The sequence below is a fragment of the Polypterus senegalus genome, chromosome 2 (assembly GCF_016835505.1).
Source record: "Polypterus senegalus isolate Bchr_013 chromosome 2, ASM1683550v1, whole genome shotgun sequence".
NCBI lineage: Eukaryota > Metazoa > Chordata > Cladistia > Polypteriformes > Polypteridae > Polypterus > Polypterus senegalus.
The window spans coordinates 109,470,160-109,487,902 of NC_053155.1; the positions used below are offsets into that span (position 1 = coordinate 109,470,160).

A 17,743-nucleotide genomic window follows, 5' to 3' on the forward strand; every position below is an offset into this window, starting at 1 on the left:
TTAAGATCAACAATGCCAAGGAACTGGTTATTGACATTTGCCACACCAAACAGCCTCTACTTCTGTTCACTATTCGAGGAGTAAATATAGAACTGGTCTATTCCTACAATTACTTGGGAGTCCACATTAATGGCAGGTTGGACTGGTCTCAAAACACAGAGGAACTATATAAAAAGGGGCATAGCAGAAGACTGCGTTCCTTTAATGTTGGAAGAAACATCCTCCACATCCTCTAAACCTTGGTGACGGCTAGTGCAATTTTCTAAACTGTGGTGTGCTGGGGTGGTAACATCACTTCAAGAGAGGCCTGCTGAATCAATAAGCTAATTAAAATGGAAAGTTCAGTTATAGGATGCACTTTGGACCGCCTGCAGGTCATAGCAGAATTAAAACAAAACTTAGTGTAATTATGAGCAATACTGCTCATCCTCTCACTGACACATTAACGCTGAGGACTTTCAGCCAACAAATTATTCAGCAGAAGTGTGTCAAGAAATGCTACTGGAGTTTCTTTATACCACCTGCATTATAATGCCTTACTTGGACTGTGACAGTCAAGCCCCGGTTTTCTTTTTTTTTTTGCTTTTGTGTTAAAGCTCTGAAAATACAATCCTAAATTGTTCATCACCATCAAAGACTTGATGATTATACTCTACACAAGTGTTTCTCAATTGGTGCACCGTGAAAATAACAGTGTAGTGCATCTGGGTTCTGACCTAACAGAGACGCGCTTCTTGGGTGGTTGAGACCTGTCTGAGAAATACGGGGCTACCTGGAAAAGCTGACCTAAAAGCAGCTCTGTGATCGGTGTTTTGCAGACAGTTTAGCATGTGTAGAGATTTAAAAAATTTTTGGGTAACAAAATGTGTGCCACCACAGAATAATGGTTGAAAAAACACTGCTCTACCTACACCTTTACTTATGGCATGCTAAAAAAGATCTCCATAGCCACTTTTTTAGTTAAAAACTGACACTGTGCATTACTTGGATGCATTCTTTGCATAAATTTGAGAAGATACTGGAAACTTAAACATTGGTAGAGATACGCTTCTATCACACTTCTATTTTGTAGAATTTTGCCATTATATAATGGGCAGTCAACACTGTAAGCTGACTGGCAGACTGGTGAAACTTATTTTTGTTTTAGTACCACTCAAAGATAACTTATTTAGCAATAATGTGATATGACTTTTATTTGATCTTCTTACAGAAACATAAAATGAATGAAAGAGCATCATTTTTACCTTTGCAACTTTTCTTTAGGATTTCACCAAGACTACTATAACCACCCACCTTTCCTCCCACTCTCCTGCTCCTATGTCAGTATCAAGAAAAGGAACACCAGTGCTACAAATTGGCATGTGGTGTATTGTTGTTTGCTTAATTCAAAATGTTAAACCTCCATCCATCCATTTTCCATCCCGTTGAATCCGAACACAGGCTCACACGGGTCTGCTGGAGCCAATCCCAGCCAACACAGGGCACGAACCAATCCTGGGCAGGGTGCCAGCCCACCGCAGGACACACACAAACACACCCAAACACCAAGCACACACTAGGGTAAATTTAGAATCGCCAGTCCACCTAACCGGCATGTCTTTGGATTGTGGGAGGAAACCGGAGCGCCCGGAGGAAACCCACACAGACACAGGGAGAACATGCAAACTCCACGCAGGGAGAAACCGGGAAGCAAACCCGGGTCTTCTAACTGCGAGGCAGCAGCGCTACCACTGCGTGTACGTAATTCTTTAGGTGCACACTTAAATTATTTGTATTGTAACACTCTCAGTCAGTCAGCAAGGAACAAAATCAGTACACGTTTCAGGAGTTTGAAACTGATGAGCTTTTATTGATTGCTCCTCAGCTAAACTTCTGCAGTTCTAGTCATGGGAGATGCCTCAACTTTTCTAGTCGCAATTGGACTTGTTCAACTCTTACACTGCTTGTCTTCTACTTTACTATTACGGCCCTGAAGCATGGCAGTCTGAGCATTGTTAACTCTGCTCTGTTCCCGCACCATGCTGCTCCTTCTCGTACCCACATGTGCCACTACTGTACACTGTGTTCACCTTCTCTCCATCCCCAGTGTCAGCAAAATGAGCACCCTTCCAGCACCTTCCACCCTTTTTTCCAATAATATCCAACTGCACGTCACTGAGGTGTTTCATTAGCATATCGCAGTGCACCTTCTGCAAGCACAGTGCTCAGTAGCTGTTTTAGCCCCATGGCCCTCTGAGTCTCAGGCCGTATCATTACAGTATTATTGTTTTGTAATGAAAAAAAGAAGAAATATTTTATGAAAATGCAGCCCTGACCAAAGCACTACCTGAGGTGTTGCAGCCCTGGATGCGGCAATATTTTTTAACGTGTTAAACAGGCCACATTAATCTAAAAAATAACACGTTAACTTTCCCAGGCCTATTTTATAGTCATTTTGATGTGTGTTCAGACTAAAGTGTGTGTATATTTATTTATTTACGTAATTACTATCTACCTATTTATGCATTAATTCATTTAAAGAGCTTCTATAAAAAGCCAAATTTCCCCTTGGGGGCAAATAAAGTTCAATCTAATCTATCTAATCTAATCTAATTCTTTTGTTTTATTTTATTGTATTCTTTGGTGCTTAAGATGCAAAAACTGATAAAAAAAACCACTGGAAAGCTGACAAGTAATAAAAGTATTTGTTTTGATTAGGTATAGATGTAGAAGACATTTGGTATTAATAATGTTTTCATTTTCTATTATTGATAGATATCCTCAAAGCAGTAGACATATGTGCTAAAATTCATATAGCAACATAGTGGAATAATTGAATAATGTTCAGAAATAATGCAGTTCTGAAATTCTGTGAAGTACACGGGCAGTATGGCAACTGAAAATAGTGTTCATTCTGTAGTATTCTACAATGATGATGTTCTGTAACATCATATTCATTCTGCTTTGAAGGTATAAATCATGCATCATAAGACTAAAGTGTTTATGCAAGGTATTTAAATCATAGCGATGTTCTATGATGTGGACTCCTGCTTTTAAACTTCATATAGTATTTTGTTTAAATAGATGAGAATTCCTTTATTTGCTCTTTCATCTTTTTAAGTTGCATTATATTAGGAAAATGAAGTATATATGCAGCAGAGGGAGAGGAGTGTGTTCTCTGATAATTTGACATAATCAGCAATCATGGACAAGTATTTTGGCCGAGATTGTAAATATTATAATGTCCTTGATGTTGCATCCACATTTTCAGTAAAATTAAAAACACAGAAATAAAAGTAGGCTCCAATTTTTCAAAAATTTTAAATGTAACAAATCCTGTTTGCTTAAGTGCCTCTTTTCAAGTTAACTTATACATTTATGTTATATAAAAGAAGATGTGGGATCCAAACATATCAAAAATATAAAGGTTGAGCAGTAGTTACATACTGTTTCTGCACAAAGTACAATATCTGCATCTCAGAAACACTATTTATTTTTTCTACTTAAATAAAAGTTTATGTAGGTCAGTCTCAAAGTATCTGTGGACTGCCTGAATCTGAATGTGTTCTTAGGGTAATCCATTTTTCAGTTGAACTGCACAGTATTTCAATATAATTTCCCAAACATTACAATAGTATTCCATAATGTATACTGTTTTCATCTGAGTTAAACAAATTTGATTTTGTACAGTAATTCTCCTGCTGTGTTGTATAATGAGAGTAATCTCCTGAGTGGTAAAAAAGCTAGACTTTTCTCATATCAGGCAGAAATTGAAAATTTAAAAACTCACAGGTCTATTAAAAAAGGCAACGTATCTACTTACTTTCCCAAGGCAAAACACTCCAGCTTAACTGTGACCCCCTTAGCAGCTGTAACTGTTAAGGGAAAATGAACTTCAATTTTTGGCTCATATTCTCCCATTATTCCTGAAAGATAAAAAGAGTGTATATTAGGAATAAAAGCATGTTTTGTATGGACTTTGAAAAAAAAAAGCACAGCAGTATAGGTATATTCTAGAAAAAAAACTATGAATTCAATATCACACTTCTGCTGAATAATTTGTTGGCTATATATCCAAATATATAGTGAAGGATGCCAGGCTGGCAAGAGGTTGAATTAAAGCCTCTAGGAGAAATACAGAAATAGACAGAACACCATACAGGCAGCAGAGAAGTTCCTGCAAATAGCAAATACACAGTAAATGTGGAAACAACTGAGGTCAGAAGCCATGTAGTTTTTCTTGTGCCATGGAAGTGCAATAGACATGGGTTCTAGACAGTAAGGCTAAAGAGAGTGAGACCACTGTGTGGTCCACTTATACTTGAGCTGGGGTATTTTCTTTTAGCTTACTGTAACTGGGTAAGTAAATGCTTTTCTGATCAAGAGACCCAGAGCTCACAGCTATAATCTGTGTGCGAGGATGTGAAACAGAGAGAAGTGGGGTCCTAAATGATTACTAACCAGTGACACCTAGTGAAGAAAAGTAATGTTCACCTCAAAGTTTACAGCACTGGTGATCATGGAGGCATTACAGATGCCTCGTAAACTACTTAAGTAATGTCACCCAGGCAGGACTAAGAAAAACCGTAAGACCGTCTGACCAACTGACAGCAGCACATAACCTCAAGCTTAGGAATCTAAGACCAGGTGGTTGATTCAAGGGTAAATTGAGGGAGTACTGGCAGAGAACTGCACTTGGTTTCTGACTTGGGAGGGAGAGACATAGTTACTGCTGTTAGGGAACAGGCAGCTCAACAGTTGTCCAAATGACTTGGCTGTCTATGGTCAGATCTCGGCTCAGGAGTGCACCAGGGATTGCTTGAGGGACTGTTGTACTTTTTTGAAAAAAGAAGTACCACCACCTCACCCTGCAAGCAGCACTAAGGCTTGGTCAGAAAGTATCCAGTGTATAAAGATGTCTAGTTAATAAAGCTTAATTGACTCTAGAGTTGGGAAATGAGCTTGGGGCAGATGTGACAGATAGGGGACGCTATCGCTCCCTTGAACCCTCAGACAATACATCAGACACCAGGTAAAAGTCCAAAGTTTGGATTTATTTTAAAAATAATGTGCACAAAGCACCCTCCTCTCCACAATACTCATACAAATAAACACAATTCCCAATAATCAATAATCCTCCTCTCTCCCAGACATATTGCCACCCTGCCACCAAGCTCAGCTCGTTTGTCTGGGATTTCCCAGAGTCCTTTACAGTCCTTGACCCAGAAGTGTTTAACTCCTCTCAGTCCATGTGATTGGCAATACTTCCGGGTCAGATAAAAACTCATCTTTTTCATCCCGGAAATATGTCATTTCCTCTGTCCCTGTGACCAGGACGTACTTCCGGGTCATAGGGCAAATACAAGTCTCTGAGCCTCCCTGCAGAGTCCCCTTGTGGACCCCATGGTATCCAGCAGGGATGTGAAGGAAAACTCCAATATCCATGCTGGAATTCGGGGCACCTCCATGCTGCCGGAAGGGCTCCATCTAGCGGCATGGGGGTATTGGCCAAGATGAACGGCTGGCCATAGTTCACACAGGTTAACTGGTAGGAGGTACAGGTTAGGACTGAAAAGCAGAATGAGAGAAAGATGAGAAAGGAAAGCAGCTTTTGGAGAGTATTTTGAGCAGGGCTAGTGGATGTCACCCCAGCAAAGTAATTGATACATTAAGATTTAGCATGGGAGCAGGCCCTTATGTTTTCTTTTACCTTACTTTCAATTTATTGATCTCCTATACACATTCCTTCCTTAATTACTTAATTGTGAATAAATGACTGTTCTTCATCTACTATTCTTTCATTACAGTTCTATACAATTGTTTAGGTGTCTCATTTACGGGTTCCTTTCAGTGTACTGTAAATCATTTTGTGATACTGGACACCATTTATAGTGACATATTAAATATAAAGATTGAGAGCTTAACAGTAACCACAATTTTTAAAATATAAATAGAAACAAGAATTATTAAAGCTAAAATAAAATAAGCCAAAAAACAATGCACAAAAACGGGCTTCAGGGGCTTCAGTGCAGCCATTTGAGTTAAATCTTTATAATTTTACTGCATGTTGACTTTTTTAAATGGTTTAAATGTCCATTACTGTTAGGATGCTCAATAATGTGTCACATCCTTTGTATTTAGAACCACTCTGGGGTTCAAGATGGCAATGATGATTAAAATCCAACACAATTCTAAAGAGCAAAAAGCTGACTGCTTACTCATATTTCTGCATTCAAGTCAAAACAGATGACTGACATCCTGGATTGCCTGTGTGGAGGACTCTTGACAAGCAAATCCGGGATAACGTCCATATTATTGACTTCTAATCTATTATGTATGGCATCAGTTGATGACATATAGGCTTAGCAATGGCCTAATAATAGGTGAAACCTTTCTGCACTCCTTGTTAGAATGAAGCCCCTTTTCAATATCTGTCACTGAGTTGCAGAATTAAGAGACAACTTTTCTATGTTTCTATGTCAATCACTGAGTACGTGTTCTGCTTGCAATTAAACAACATAATGCCAATAACTGAACCCTTACTAGATACATAAAACGAACAAAAAGAAAAAAACACAGATTGCATCTAATATAGTCAATCTGTTAGTAGAAAATTCAAAATGCCTTAAACAGCAAAAAAGACAATTCATGTGCCGCATAATATTAATTTCTTTTTATCTAGCCTACAACCTAAACTATAAAATAATAATAATGTGTTAGAATTTTGTTAACAAAAAGCTAAAAAAAATTAATTTTAAAAGTGATCTGTTTTATGTTGAGAGATTCTTCCAATCTCAATATAAAATATGTATTTTAATTTCTGTATTAATGTCATATAGAAAAAGATGATAGCTGCTCTTCAAGACAATAAATAAGTTTCTTTCTGCATTCTTCTGCATATCCACACTGTATGATTTTTCTAATGCTGAACATTCAAACTAATTTCATCTCTTTGCAAATATAGAGAGATAGTTATCTTTGTATCTGCATTTTAGTCATAATGTCAAATCTTATACTAAATGAAGTGAGACTTGGCATGTTATCTTTTTTTTAGTACTAGATAGGTGAATGGTAGTAAAAATCATAAAAAAGGTAAACCACATTCAGCTTTAGGTATGTCAGCATTTATACACCTAATCCATTACAGCCAGGGCCCTTCTCTTTAAAATTAATGACACTTGATTGCAAGCTTGCAAAATGAAGTCTTACAATAAATTCTCCCATAAGGGAGGAGCATGATCAATTTTGCAGTAGGATAACTGCTAAATTTTAGTCATGGTATGTTTCACTTAATTTTCTTTTTCTTTCCTATTCACATTACTCAGCACATAAAAAATTAAAGTTTCTAGTTTAGCAAATATGAACATCTATAATTTATAACTTATTGCCAACACTGAATTTAAAAAGATGAGTCCTATGTTGTTTTTATCATTTCATATCATTCTTTACAATATATTAAAACTTTGCAGAGTTTCACACATGATTCTTCACCCAATCATAAATTGGATGTTTCTAAATAGGGAACCTGAAAATAACTGCAATGGCTTCAAAGTCTAGAAGCAAAAAGGTCCCTGTAAATTCTGAAACAGTTCACTGTCACTCATGATATTTTAGTGCACTGCAGAAAAACTAAAGCCTTTGCCAAATTACAAATGCGTTTCATTCACTTCATACTTTGCCATTAGACATGTATCCTCATTTAACAAGCCATGTATGCTTTAGATATAATTGTTCTGTAACAATTTTACCTCCAAGCATGCTTGCATCAGTGTCTCTGTTTTGCAGAGAATTGTGTGACTAATAAGAATTAATTACCTTTTCCAGTACACTTTGCAGAAGAACAAGGGCACTGTGAGTCATAATATTTTTCAGACTGCATTTTATTTGCTTGCATATATTTTATCTCTGTAGTTAGGATATAGCGGGTTGAATAATGGAATGGATGGATGACTTCTAATTTCTAATTGTTTCCTCCATGTGCTCCAGTTTCCTCCCACAGTCCAAATACATGGAGGTTAGTTGAACTGATGTTGTTAAATTGGCCCCTGTGTGTGTGTGTGTGTGTGTGTGTGTGTGTGTGGGCGTGTCTTGTGAGATTCTTTCTGCTTTGTGCCTTATACTTGCTGGGAGGGATAGGCTCCAGCTTCACTGTGACCCTGTCCTGGATAAGCAGGTTAAAAAAAATTAGAGGGAGGATGGATGGATAGAAATACTCTGGTTACATTGTTGTATGTCATTCAAAGTAACAATCACAGTTTGTCATAAGTTAAAGTATGGCGACATTTCTGCTGTGCCGGCTTTTCAAATTTCATAAATATTTTTGAAAATCCTCTTTAATTTAAGATGAGTTTCAAAAACAACAAAAGAGTTCAGTTCCCTAGGGTGTGGTGATTTAAGAAACATAGTCTTAAATACTCAGTATCCCACTGAATTCTGAATTATTCATCTTTTGATAGCAGTAAAAAACAGTATATGTGAGTATGCCAGTGTATGGGAGGTCTTTTTTACCTTTTTTTTGTTCATATCTGTATTTGCCATATAGGAATGTTTTTATAAGATGTGGTGGACGGCCAAGGCCCTTGCCCGGCTGGGACACCTCCATGCTGGGAGGACCGGGGAAGCCAGCCTATCCAGAGCGTTACCTTCCCCGGAGTGCAAGATGGCAGTCCCTTGGGTAGCCTAGGACTCCTGCAGGGCTTCATAGGAGTTGGAGTTTGGTGCAACCCTGCTGGGATCCACGGGCATCACAAGGGGGTGCTGTAGCTGCTGGAAATAAGTCATCAAGCACCTGGTGCACTTCTAAGTGCATTATAAAAGGAGCCAGCAGCCACCACTCCGAGAGCCAGTTAGGAGGTGGGAGACTAAGTGCATTATAAAAGGAGCCAGCAGGCACCACTCTGGGAGCCAGAATTGGGAGATGGGAAACTAAGCTTGCCAAGGAGGAGTAGAGGAGAAAGAGGACACAGAAAAGAAAGAAGAGAATTGTGTGCTGTGTGGTTTGGGACTGTGTTGAGCTTGCTGAAAATGGGGAAGGCTTTGCCCACAAGGTAAAAGAAAACAAAAACTCTTGTGTGCTTTGAACCTGTGTCCTACACATGTTTGTGTCAGGGCTGGCCTTTACAAAGGTTTTAGTATAATAAGTGTTCATGCAACATAAATAATAATATCAGAGACAATGTAAGTAAAAAAAAAATCTCAGTTATGAAGAGCACTATATAAATTCTAACAAAAATAATAATACATTTTCTTATGTGTCTTTCATGACACTGTACATAAATATGTTACAACAAAATCATACTAAAACAAAAAGATAAAACACTCAAAGTTAAAAAAGATAAATTAAAATTAAAGATAAATTAAAATGAAAAAAGATAAATAAAATGGTCAAAATTAAAATTAAACACTATCAAAATTTACTTTTAAAAGCAGCAATCCTGGAAGACTGTGGAATGTAAAGAGGTACGGAGTTCCATAGCCTAGGACTAATACAATGTCAATCTTCAATTGACTTACATATACAGAACAAGTAATTCCATCCATACTAGCTGAACACAAATTGTGAAAGATACAGTGGTGTAAAAAACTATTTGCCCCCTTCCTGATTTCTTATTCTTTTGCATGTTTGTCACACAAAATGTTTCTGATCATCAAACACATTTAACCATTAGTCAAATATAACACAAGTAAACACAAAATGCAGTTTTTAAATGATGGTGTTTATTATTTAGGGAGAAAAAAATCCAAACCTACATGGCCCTGTGTGAAAAGTAATTGCCCCCTGAACCTAATAACTGGTTGGGCCACCCTTAGCAGCAATGACTGCAATCAAGCGTTTGCGATAACTTACAATGAGTCTTTTACAGCGCTCTGGAGGAATTTTGGCCCACTCATCTTTGCAGAATTGTTGTAATTCAGCTTTATTTGAGGGTTTTCTAGCATGAACCGCCTTTTTAAGGTCATGCCATAGTATCTCAATTGGATTCAGGTCAGGACTTTGACTAGGCCACTCCAAAGTCTTCATTTTGTTTTTCTTCAGCCATTCAGAGGTGGATTTGCTGGTGTGTTTTGGGTCATTGTCCTGTTGCAGCACCCAAGATCGCTTCAGCTTGAGTTGACAAACAGATGGCCGGACATTCTCCTTCAGGATTTTTGGTAGACAGTAGAATTCATGGTTCCATCTATCACAGCAAGCCTTCCAGGTCCTGAAGCAGCAAAACAACCCCAGACCATCACACTACCACCACCATATTTTACTGTTGGTATGATGCTCTTTTTCTGAAATGCTGTGTTCCTTTTACGCCAGATGTAACGGGACATTTGCCTTCCAAAAAGTTCAGCTTTTGTCTCATCAGTCCACAAGGTATTTTCCCAAAAGTCTTGGATCATTGAGATGCTTCTTAGCAAAATTGAGACAAGCCCTAATGTTCTTTTTGCTTAACAGTGGTTTGCGTCTTGGAAATCTGCCATGCAGGCCATTTTTGCCCAGTCTCTTTCTTATGGTGGAGTCGTGAACACTGACCTTAATTGAGGCAAGTGAGGCCTGCAGTTCTTTAGATGTTGTCCTGTGGTCTTTTGTGACCTCTCGGATGAGTCGTCTCTGCGCTCTTGGGGTAATTTTGGTCGGCCAGCCACTCCTGGGAAGGTTCATCACTGTTCCATGTTTTTGCCATTTGTGGATAATGGCTCTCACTGTGGTTTGCTGGAGTCCCAAAGCTTTAGAAATGGCTTTATAACCTTTACCAGACTGATAGATCTCAATTACTTCTGTTCTCATTTGTTCCTGAATTTCTTTGGATCTTGGCATGATGTCTAGCTTTTGAGGTGCTTTTGGTCTACTTCTCTGTGTCAGGCAGCTCCTATTTAAATGATTTCTTGATTGAAACAGGTGTGGCAGTAATCAGGCCTGGGGGTGGCTGCGGAAATTGAACTCAGGTGTGATGCACCACAGTTAGGTTATTTTTTAACAAGGGGGCAATTACTTTTTCACACAGGGCCATGTAGGTTTGGATTTTTTTTCTCCCTAAATAATAAAAACCATCATTTAAAAACTGCATTTTGTGTTTACTTGTGTTATATTTGACTAATGGTTAAATGTGTTTGATGATCAGAAACATTTTGTGTGACAAACATGCAAAAGAATAAGAAATCAGGAAGGGGGCAAATAGTTTTTCACACCACTGTAGATGGGACCATTGCCATAGAGAGCTTTATCTGTTAGTAAAAGAAGCTTCTAAGATATCTTATATTTAAGAGGCACCTAGTGTAAGAACATAAGTGAGGCAGGTATATATTTCCAGGGTTCAGCTTTTGTTAAAGTTCTCACTTACAAATTCTCCTAATTCTTACATGCTTTAAGCTGTTCAAGACTTTGCCTGAGGCACCAAAAAGTAGAGCATTACAAAAATCAATCCGAGAGGAGCCAAAAGCACAAATAATTGTTTCAGCAGCATGATCAGTAAGAAATGGTCCAATTCACGAAATGTCCCCCAGCTGAAGGTAAGCAGGTGTAGTAACATTGGCGAAATGCAAGCTACTGTAATATGACAATCAAGTTCCTGGCTTTGGAAGAAGGGTCTTATAACCACAGATATCAGGTTCCTAAACATGTATTAAGACTCTTAGAACATATAATCAACAGCTCTGTCTTGACAAATAAAGTTTTGCACCAGTATGTACAATTCAAATTGCAGCAAAAGTGACAAATGCCATTTAACTAGGTACTTACCGTATATCTTCCAATAGTAGCCCTGGCGTTTATTCAAAAAATAATGTGGACGGCCCGGCGTTTAAAAGAGACCGGCGGTTGTTGGTGACCGGCTATTATTCACCTCGCAGATGGAATGGTGATGGGTAAACGGGGTTCATTTGGCAGTAAAATACGGTATGGTACCGTATTTACGGTCACGAAATGTAGGCAACAACACCGGATGAACATTTCAGGATTTAATGAAATTATCAGTACAGGAGTACGGTCTTATTAAAGCAGTATATGGTACTATCGTAAGCATGAAAAACAGGTACGGTAGACGTCAACTTTCTTGCCAATGATGCCACCAGCACTGGCCTGCACCAGTCCGATTTTCGCACAAAAGCGCTCATCAGCCCGACAAGTCCCCTGCGGAACATAAGGAAATGCAATAAGCTCCAGACTCACGCATATACGTATACATTACGACATGAGACTGGATAAGATGCAATAAAGTTGCCTCCACCAGGCAATCGTTTACTTCCGGCACCTTTTTCTGTCGTCGTTTTCTCAATATCAGCCATCTGCTTGCGCCATTCTCGGATACATTTTGGATACACCCCAAAATGTCGTGCAGCTTCTTCGCCGGAATGTTCTTTTGCGTATGTTACCGCACAGAGTTTTAATGCTAAATCAAATGACCGTTTCCTTCCCATCACTCACACTACAAACACGGGCCACAAGAACATAGTGACATGAACAGACACCCGCACAACCCTTCCGAAGGCAAAAGTGTTAGTGGAGGTAAAGGTTAACAGGTCACCGAGGAAGAGGGCGCAGAGTTTTTCACGTGATCATGTACTGTCTGTCCGGCCACAATACAGCCCCATTCTTCCCTGGTCAAAAGAGAGGATTAACGTGTCGAAGATGGCATTTTCATGTTCTTCCCGCCACCTCTGCCCACTCTGTGGGGTTATGATTGACGTGGAGACGAAAGGGCAAAATGTACACAAAGAAATTTATTTTTGACTTTCTCACTTCCTCGATAGTATCCGACGACAAAACATTTTTGACACGAAAAGGTACTTACTGTATGATTCACTGCAGGAGGGCGGTAGCCCAGGTGGTACGAAAAGAGGATTAGCGTACGAAAAAGGCGGTGGGTCATTGGAGATCGGCGTTTACTACAGACTGGCGCTTAAAGGAGACCGGCGTCTATTTGTCGCGACATCTCTTCAAACCTGGCGTTTATTGGAAATGGGTGTCAATAAGAAGCCGGCCACTACTAGAAGATATACAGTAGGTTACCATAACAAACAAAAAATACTGTACATGAACCATCTCCCATAGCTCATATCTTATGGCAGGACTGAAATTAGAGAGAATAACTATTTTGGGTGTTTAGAACCTAAATAATACTTACAGTTTCTGCGATTTACAACTAGATTTTATTCATTTGTGTTTTGTTAAATGCTAAAATTATTCATCCATTTAATATTCGTTAATTTCAAAGTCGTCCAAGGAAATATCACTGGATCCCTTTATCAAATGTCACGATTCCAAGGCGTTATCACAAACAGCATCAGTATATCATCATGCAAAAATAAAACATTTTGTGCAGTCAACAATTTGTAAACTTGCAGGCCTTAAGCCATCTACTATTCATCTATCACTTCCTCTTACAAAAGTTTGCCAGTTCATTTTTATCAATTGTTATGGCAAACCAAAGCAAGGTAAAATGAGGATTTGCCAAAGGATAAAGAAACTGACAAGCAAAATGCATGGTCAGAAGTGTCACAGGTAAAACTGACCAAGAAATGAAACTGTGTGGCAAAACCAAAACATGAATCTAAGTCAACGTCAAAAAGAAGTAAGCTAGTGTCCTAAACAACATAAAGCACAATAATATGCCATACATTTATTTTTGAAGACTTTCTCTGCAAACTCGGATATTAAGATGTCTGATTGCTGCCTTACATAGCAGGAATTACGTCACAACTTGCGAATTCTGAAGACTCCCCCTTAACATCTCACAGTTACATCTAGACAATGGTTACTGAAAATGGCAGCTTATACAGTACAATAAAACAAAATGGTGTTGTGGCAACCTTCTAAAAAAGATGTTAAAGAAAATAAATATTCTCAAAAACAAAACTATATAGGAATTAACCAACCCAGAATGTTTTCTAATAACCCAAACAATGAATAAAAAATATATAGAGATTAGAAAAAATGTATTGAAAAATTATTTTTTAACAAGCCACAACCAATGAGCTGTCAAATATGTAAAAGTATTTATGAAGTACACTTAAATTCATATTTTTCCAAAATCAAGAGTATCACAAATTAATTTTACCTAAGGAAGTCAGATTTGTACAATTTTAATATTATTTTAGCTTTTAGCTGGGCTAGGAGAGCATCAAAACATACAGGTAGCTGGTATATTGTCCTTTAAGCTGGTCAGCTCCACATGTCACCATAACCCTTATCTGGATATAAACATTGTGGCAGACAGCAAGGGCCCCTGCCCGATCAGAATGCCTGTAAAATGGATGGGTCAGGGGAGAGAGTGTCTTCAGGGCTTACGAGGATAAAGGGCAGCCAGCCTGGATTGCTACAGCACCATGGATTCTTGCAAGGCATGCTGGGACTGGGAGCTGGAGTTTGCTACAGCCCTGTTGGGTCCCGTGGGTGCCGCTAGGGGGTGCTACAGAGCCTCCACAGCCCCACTACATTGGGCATCCACCACACCTTGAAGTTCTGCCAGAAGAACATCACCAGACACCTGGAGAATTTCCAGGTACTGTATAAAAGGAGCCAGCCAGCCTGAGTCGGGGAGGAAGGGAGACAAAGCTTGTCATGAGTGGATTGGAGGCAAAGAAGAGACAGAAAGTGCTGTGTGCAGTGGACTGTGCTTATAATGCATACATTACTGTGATGTATAGGTGGCAAATGAGGCAAAAGCATTTCCCACAGCTGAATAATCATGTGTTGTGCTGAACTTGTGTCCTGGTGTCTGTGGTGTCAGGTGTTTGGGGAGCGCTATGTCCCCTAGTGGTCCACAATAATAAAAGCGTACTGAAGAAAAGTGTGAAACAAATGTGAACATTATCTGTGTGTCTCATAAAAACTTTCCCAATTACTATTTAACAGTTAATTTTAAATCTATATTCTTTTTTAATTAAAGAAAATTATCAGTTTCACCAATATAACTCTAAATAAAGTTGACTATTATGATAAACAAGATTCTAGGCAAAAAAGATCAGTAGAACTCTTTTGAATGCACCAGCTCAATTAAATCAGTTATAGACACAGCAAACCAATAGTTAATAACGGACATAATGATCCTATTCTAAAAAATACCACACATAACAAGTTTCAATATCAATTTTCAGAAATTACAATAAGTGTAATTTAAAAATCTTCCAATGCTAAGGTCACCACTTACGTTTGAGGTTGATAATCTTTTCAGTAATACCTATTACTAATACTAAAGATCTGTTATAACAACACTTTTTTGTTCTATCTCTTGGATTACACAAGGGTTTAACCATTGCTGTCAAAATGGATTTCAATAGTTTGATGTGCAGGTGAGCCTTGTATGAATACTGCTTCATGAATATTTAAATTATGATTTTTCCTGTTTAATAAAAGCTGAAATGGAGCTCAGCTCGGAGGTGAAATTTCCATCAAAGAGCAGCGAGAAGGCAGTGGATTTCTGTGGCAATTAAAATAATGAAAACTGTACTTCTTTTACAACACTTATATCCAATAATATTAATCCTGGATTACATGCACATTTGGAAGTGGGAATGAGTATACTTTGTCATTATTTGGATATACTGCTAAGAAGCTGGAGGATGAGATGCAAGGCAAATTCTTTTTTATTTTAATCTCAGTCTAGTGTTTGAGGGTTTACCAGAAAACTTTCACTTGGAGCTAATGTTTTCCCCTTTTAAGAAAATATTCTTTGATATAAAATGTTTTTTGTTTAAATGTTATCTAATCATGTTAACAATTGTTTATTTGAGAGACCTATATTTTATTCAGTAAAACAGACATTGATATAGCTTGCTGCCCCCCAGCTTTAGAGTCTTGAGTTCAGATCCTGACATAGCTGTACATTTTTTCTGTGATCTGTACTGCAAACAAATTGCCATGGTGAATGAATGACAATTGATGTTAAATCAGTGCTATATGTATTCATTTACCATTTAAATACCAGGGCATAGGGCTAACTGTTTTCTAACAAATCAGTGGCAACTTTATTACCTTTTAATTATGAACCTTTGACTGAATTTCATCAGCTTACTTTTTCTCCACTGTCTACAGGTTATGAAATATTGAACAACAAATCCTTACCTCATTTATCAAGTTTGTACTTTATAAGAATGTATTAATTATTATAAACAATATTTTTTCAGATTTGGGGTTTTTCAATTTGGATGGTGGCATTTGGATAGGCATCTTCAAGAGTTTTAACAATGAATTTTAGAAAGATTACAAATAGTAAAGGATTGCTGTACAGTTAAATTGTAAAAAACAGCAATGCCAACCAGACTATGGGTAAATGGTTTATTTAAAAAACAGAAACGCCAGATTTTAGTTTCCACCCATTTTTATTTTATTTCAGTTATTTTATGAGTATGCACTTATAATTTCAAATTACTTTTCATTTTAATTAGTATTTTATTTTATTTTGTTTTTATTTTGATTAAGTCAATTTAGTTTTAGTTACAATTTTCATCAACAACAATACAATTGTTACAGACAGTTAGTAATCACCATTGAGCAACCAGGTTGGAAACGCAAGCCTCCATAACAGGAAATACGAAAAGCAACGGTTTTAGCTGTCATGTTTTGGATCTTTGACAGCATGGGTGTGTTTCACATACTATAGACTCTTGCCATTTGAGTTTAGCTACATAGAAAATAAACATAATTCAAAAAGGAAGCCATATCAAAAAACACTCCTAATTAAAATTTAATGGGGCAGCATAATATAAAAGAAATGTATACTTAAAACTGCCTGTCTGTTTAACTAAGACATCCTTAAATTGGTACCAGTACATGTTGTTATATCTATGGGCAATAATATTGTACTAATAAAAAGGAAGAAGATGGAGACAAGTTCAAAGTGATAAACTTTAACAGGTCATTTTACTAAGATCCTTTCAGAGTACACATTACACAACCTTATTATTATTATCTACTTCCTAATAGCTCCCCAATACCCATAATTCCTTATTACTACAGAATCCCCAAATGCCCAGACTTACAATATACTACACATGTAAATTAGAAAATGAGATCATATACAGTATAACATTCCACTTTCTGTTTTATTCCATGATAACAGTTTACATATTAGAAGTCTTATTTTCCTTAACCGGGTATCACTCATGACTCCTAATGATTAACTATTTTGGGACTTTACGTAATACTTAATACTTCTGGCCCATACCATTTATCTGTATGCTGATTAGTGTGTTTGAAATGCTTTATAGTCATTATATGTAAATGATTAATGGCGGTATTCTGTTAGATTTCTTTAGTCTGCCATAACAGTATTTTCTGCAACAACAGTCAATCACTCAACTCAAAACACAACCAAAGTTGTCCTATTGTTTCTGTCTCATCAAAAATCCTACTTCTTTACCCAAACACCTCCTGGCTCCCGAGTCATTTTGCTTTTATCAGAGAGAACCCTTTTAAACTCATTGTTTCCTGAATTACTGCTGAGGTCAACAACTCCTTAGGTTCTAGGTGTTGCCATCCATGAAACCTCATTATTTAATAGGATGGCTACCCTATATTGCTTTAAGAGTGGCCTTCCCCTTTTGTCTTAACTAGGCCCTTATCAGTCATGGATTCACCTTGCCTACAACCATGTAGATTTCTAGATCAATAATGTTACCATCCTATAAGACGTCCTTGGCTAACTATTCCCTGGTGGACCTGTCTACAACACTGGCACCGGTAAACCCCTGCCTCTTGGAATTTTAAAGATCTTTGTTAAGCTGCCAATGAAAAGCTACATATGTGGAATGCAGGGGAGTAAGTACATGTTAATCAGTA

At 37.7% G+C, this 17,743-nt stretch overlaps 1 protein-coding gene across 4 annotated transcripts in view; it reads right to left on the reverse strand.

The window, feature by feature from the left end:
* cntn5 (contactin 5) overlaps window positions 1–17,743 on the reverse strand; it is a 1,359,131-nt gene that overhangs the window by 405,372 nt on the left and 936,016 nt on the right. For all 4 annotated transcript variants that reach the window (XM_039744349.1, XM_039744347.1, XM_039744348.1 and 1 more), the window contains exon 9: window positions 3,803–3,905. In XM_039744349.1, coding sequence (XP_039600283.1) covers window positions 3,803–3,905 — 103 coding nt within the window. The remainder of the gene's footprint in view (window positions 1–3,802; window positions 3,906–17,743) is intronic.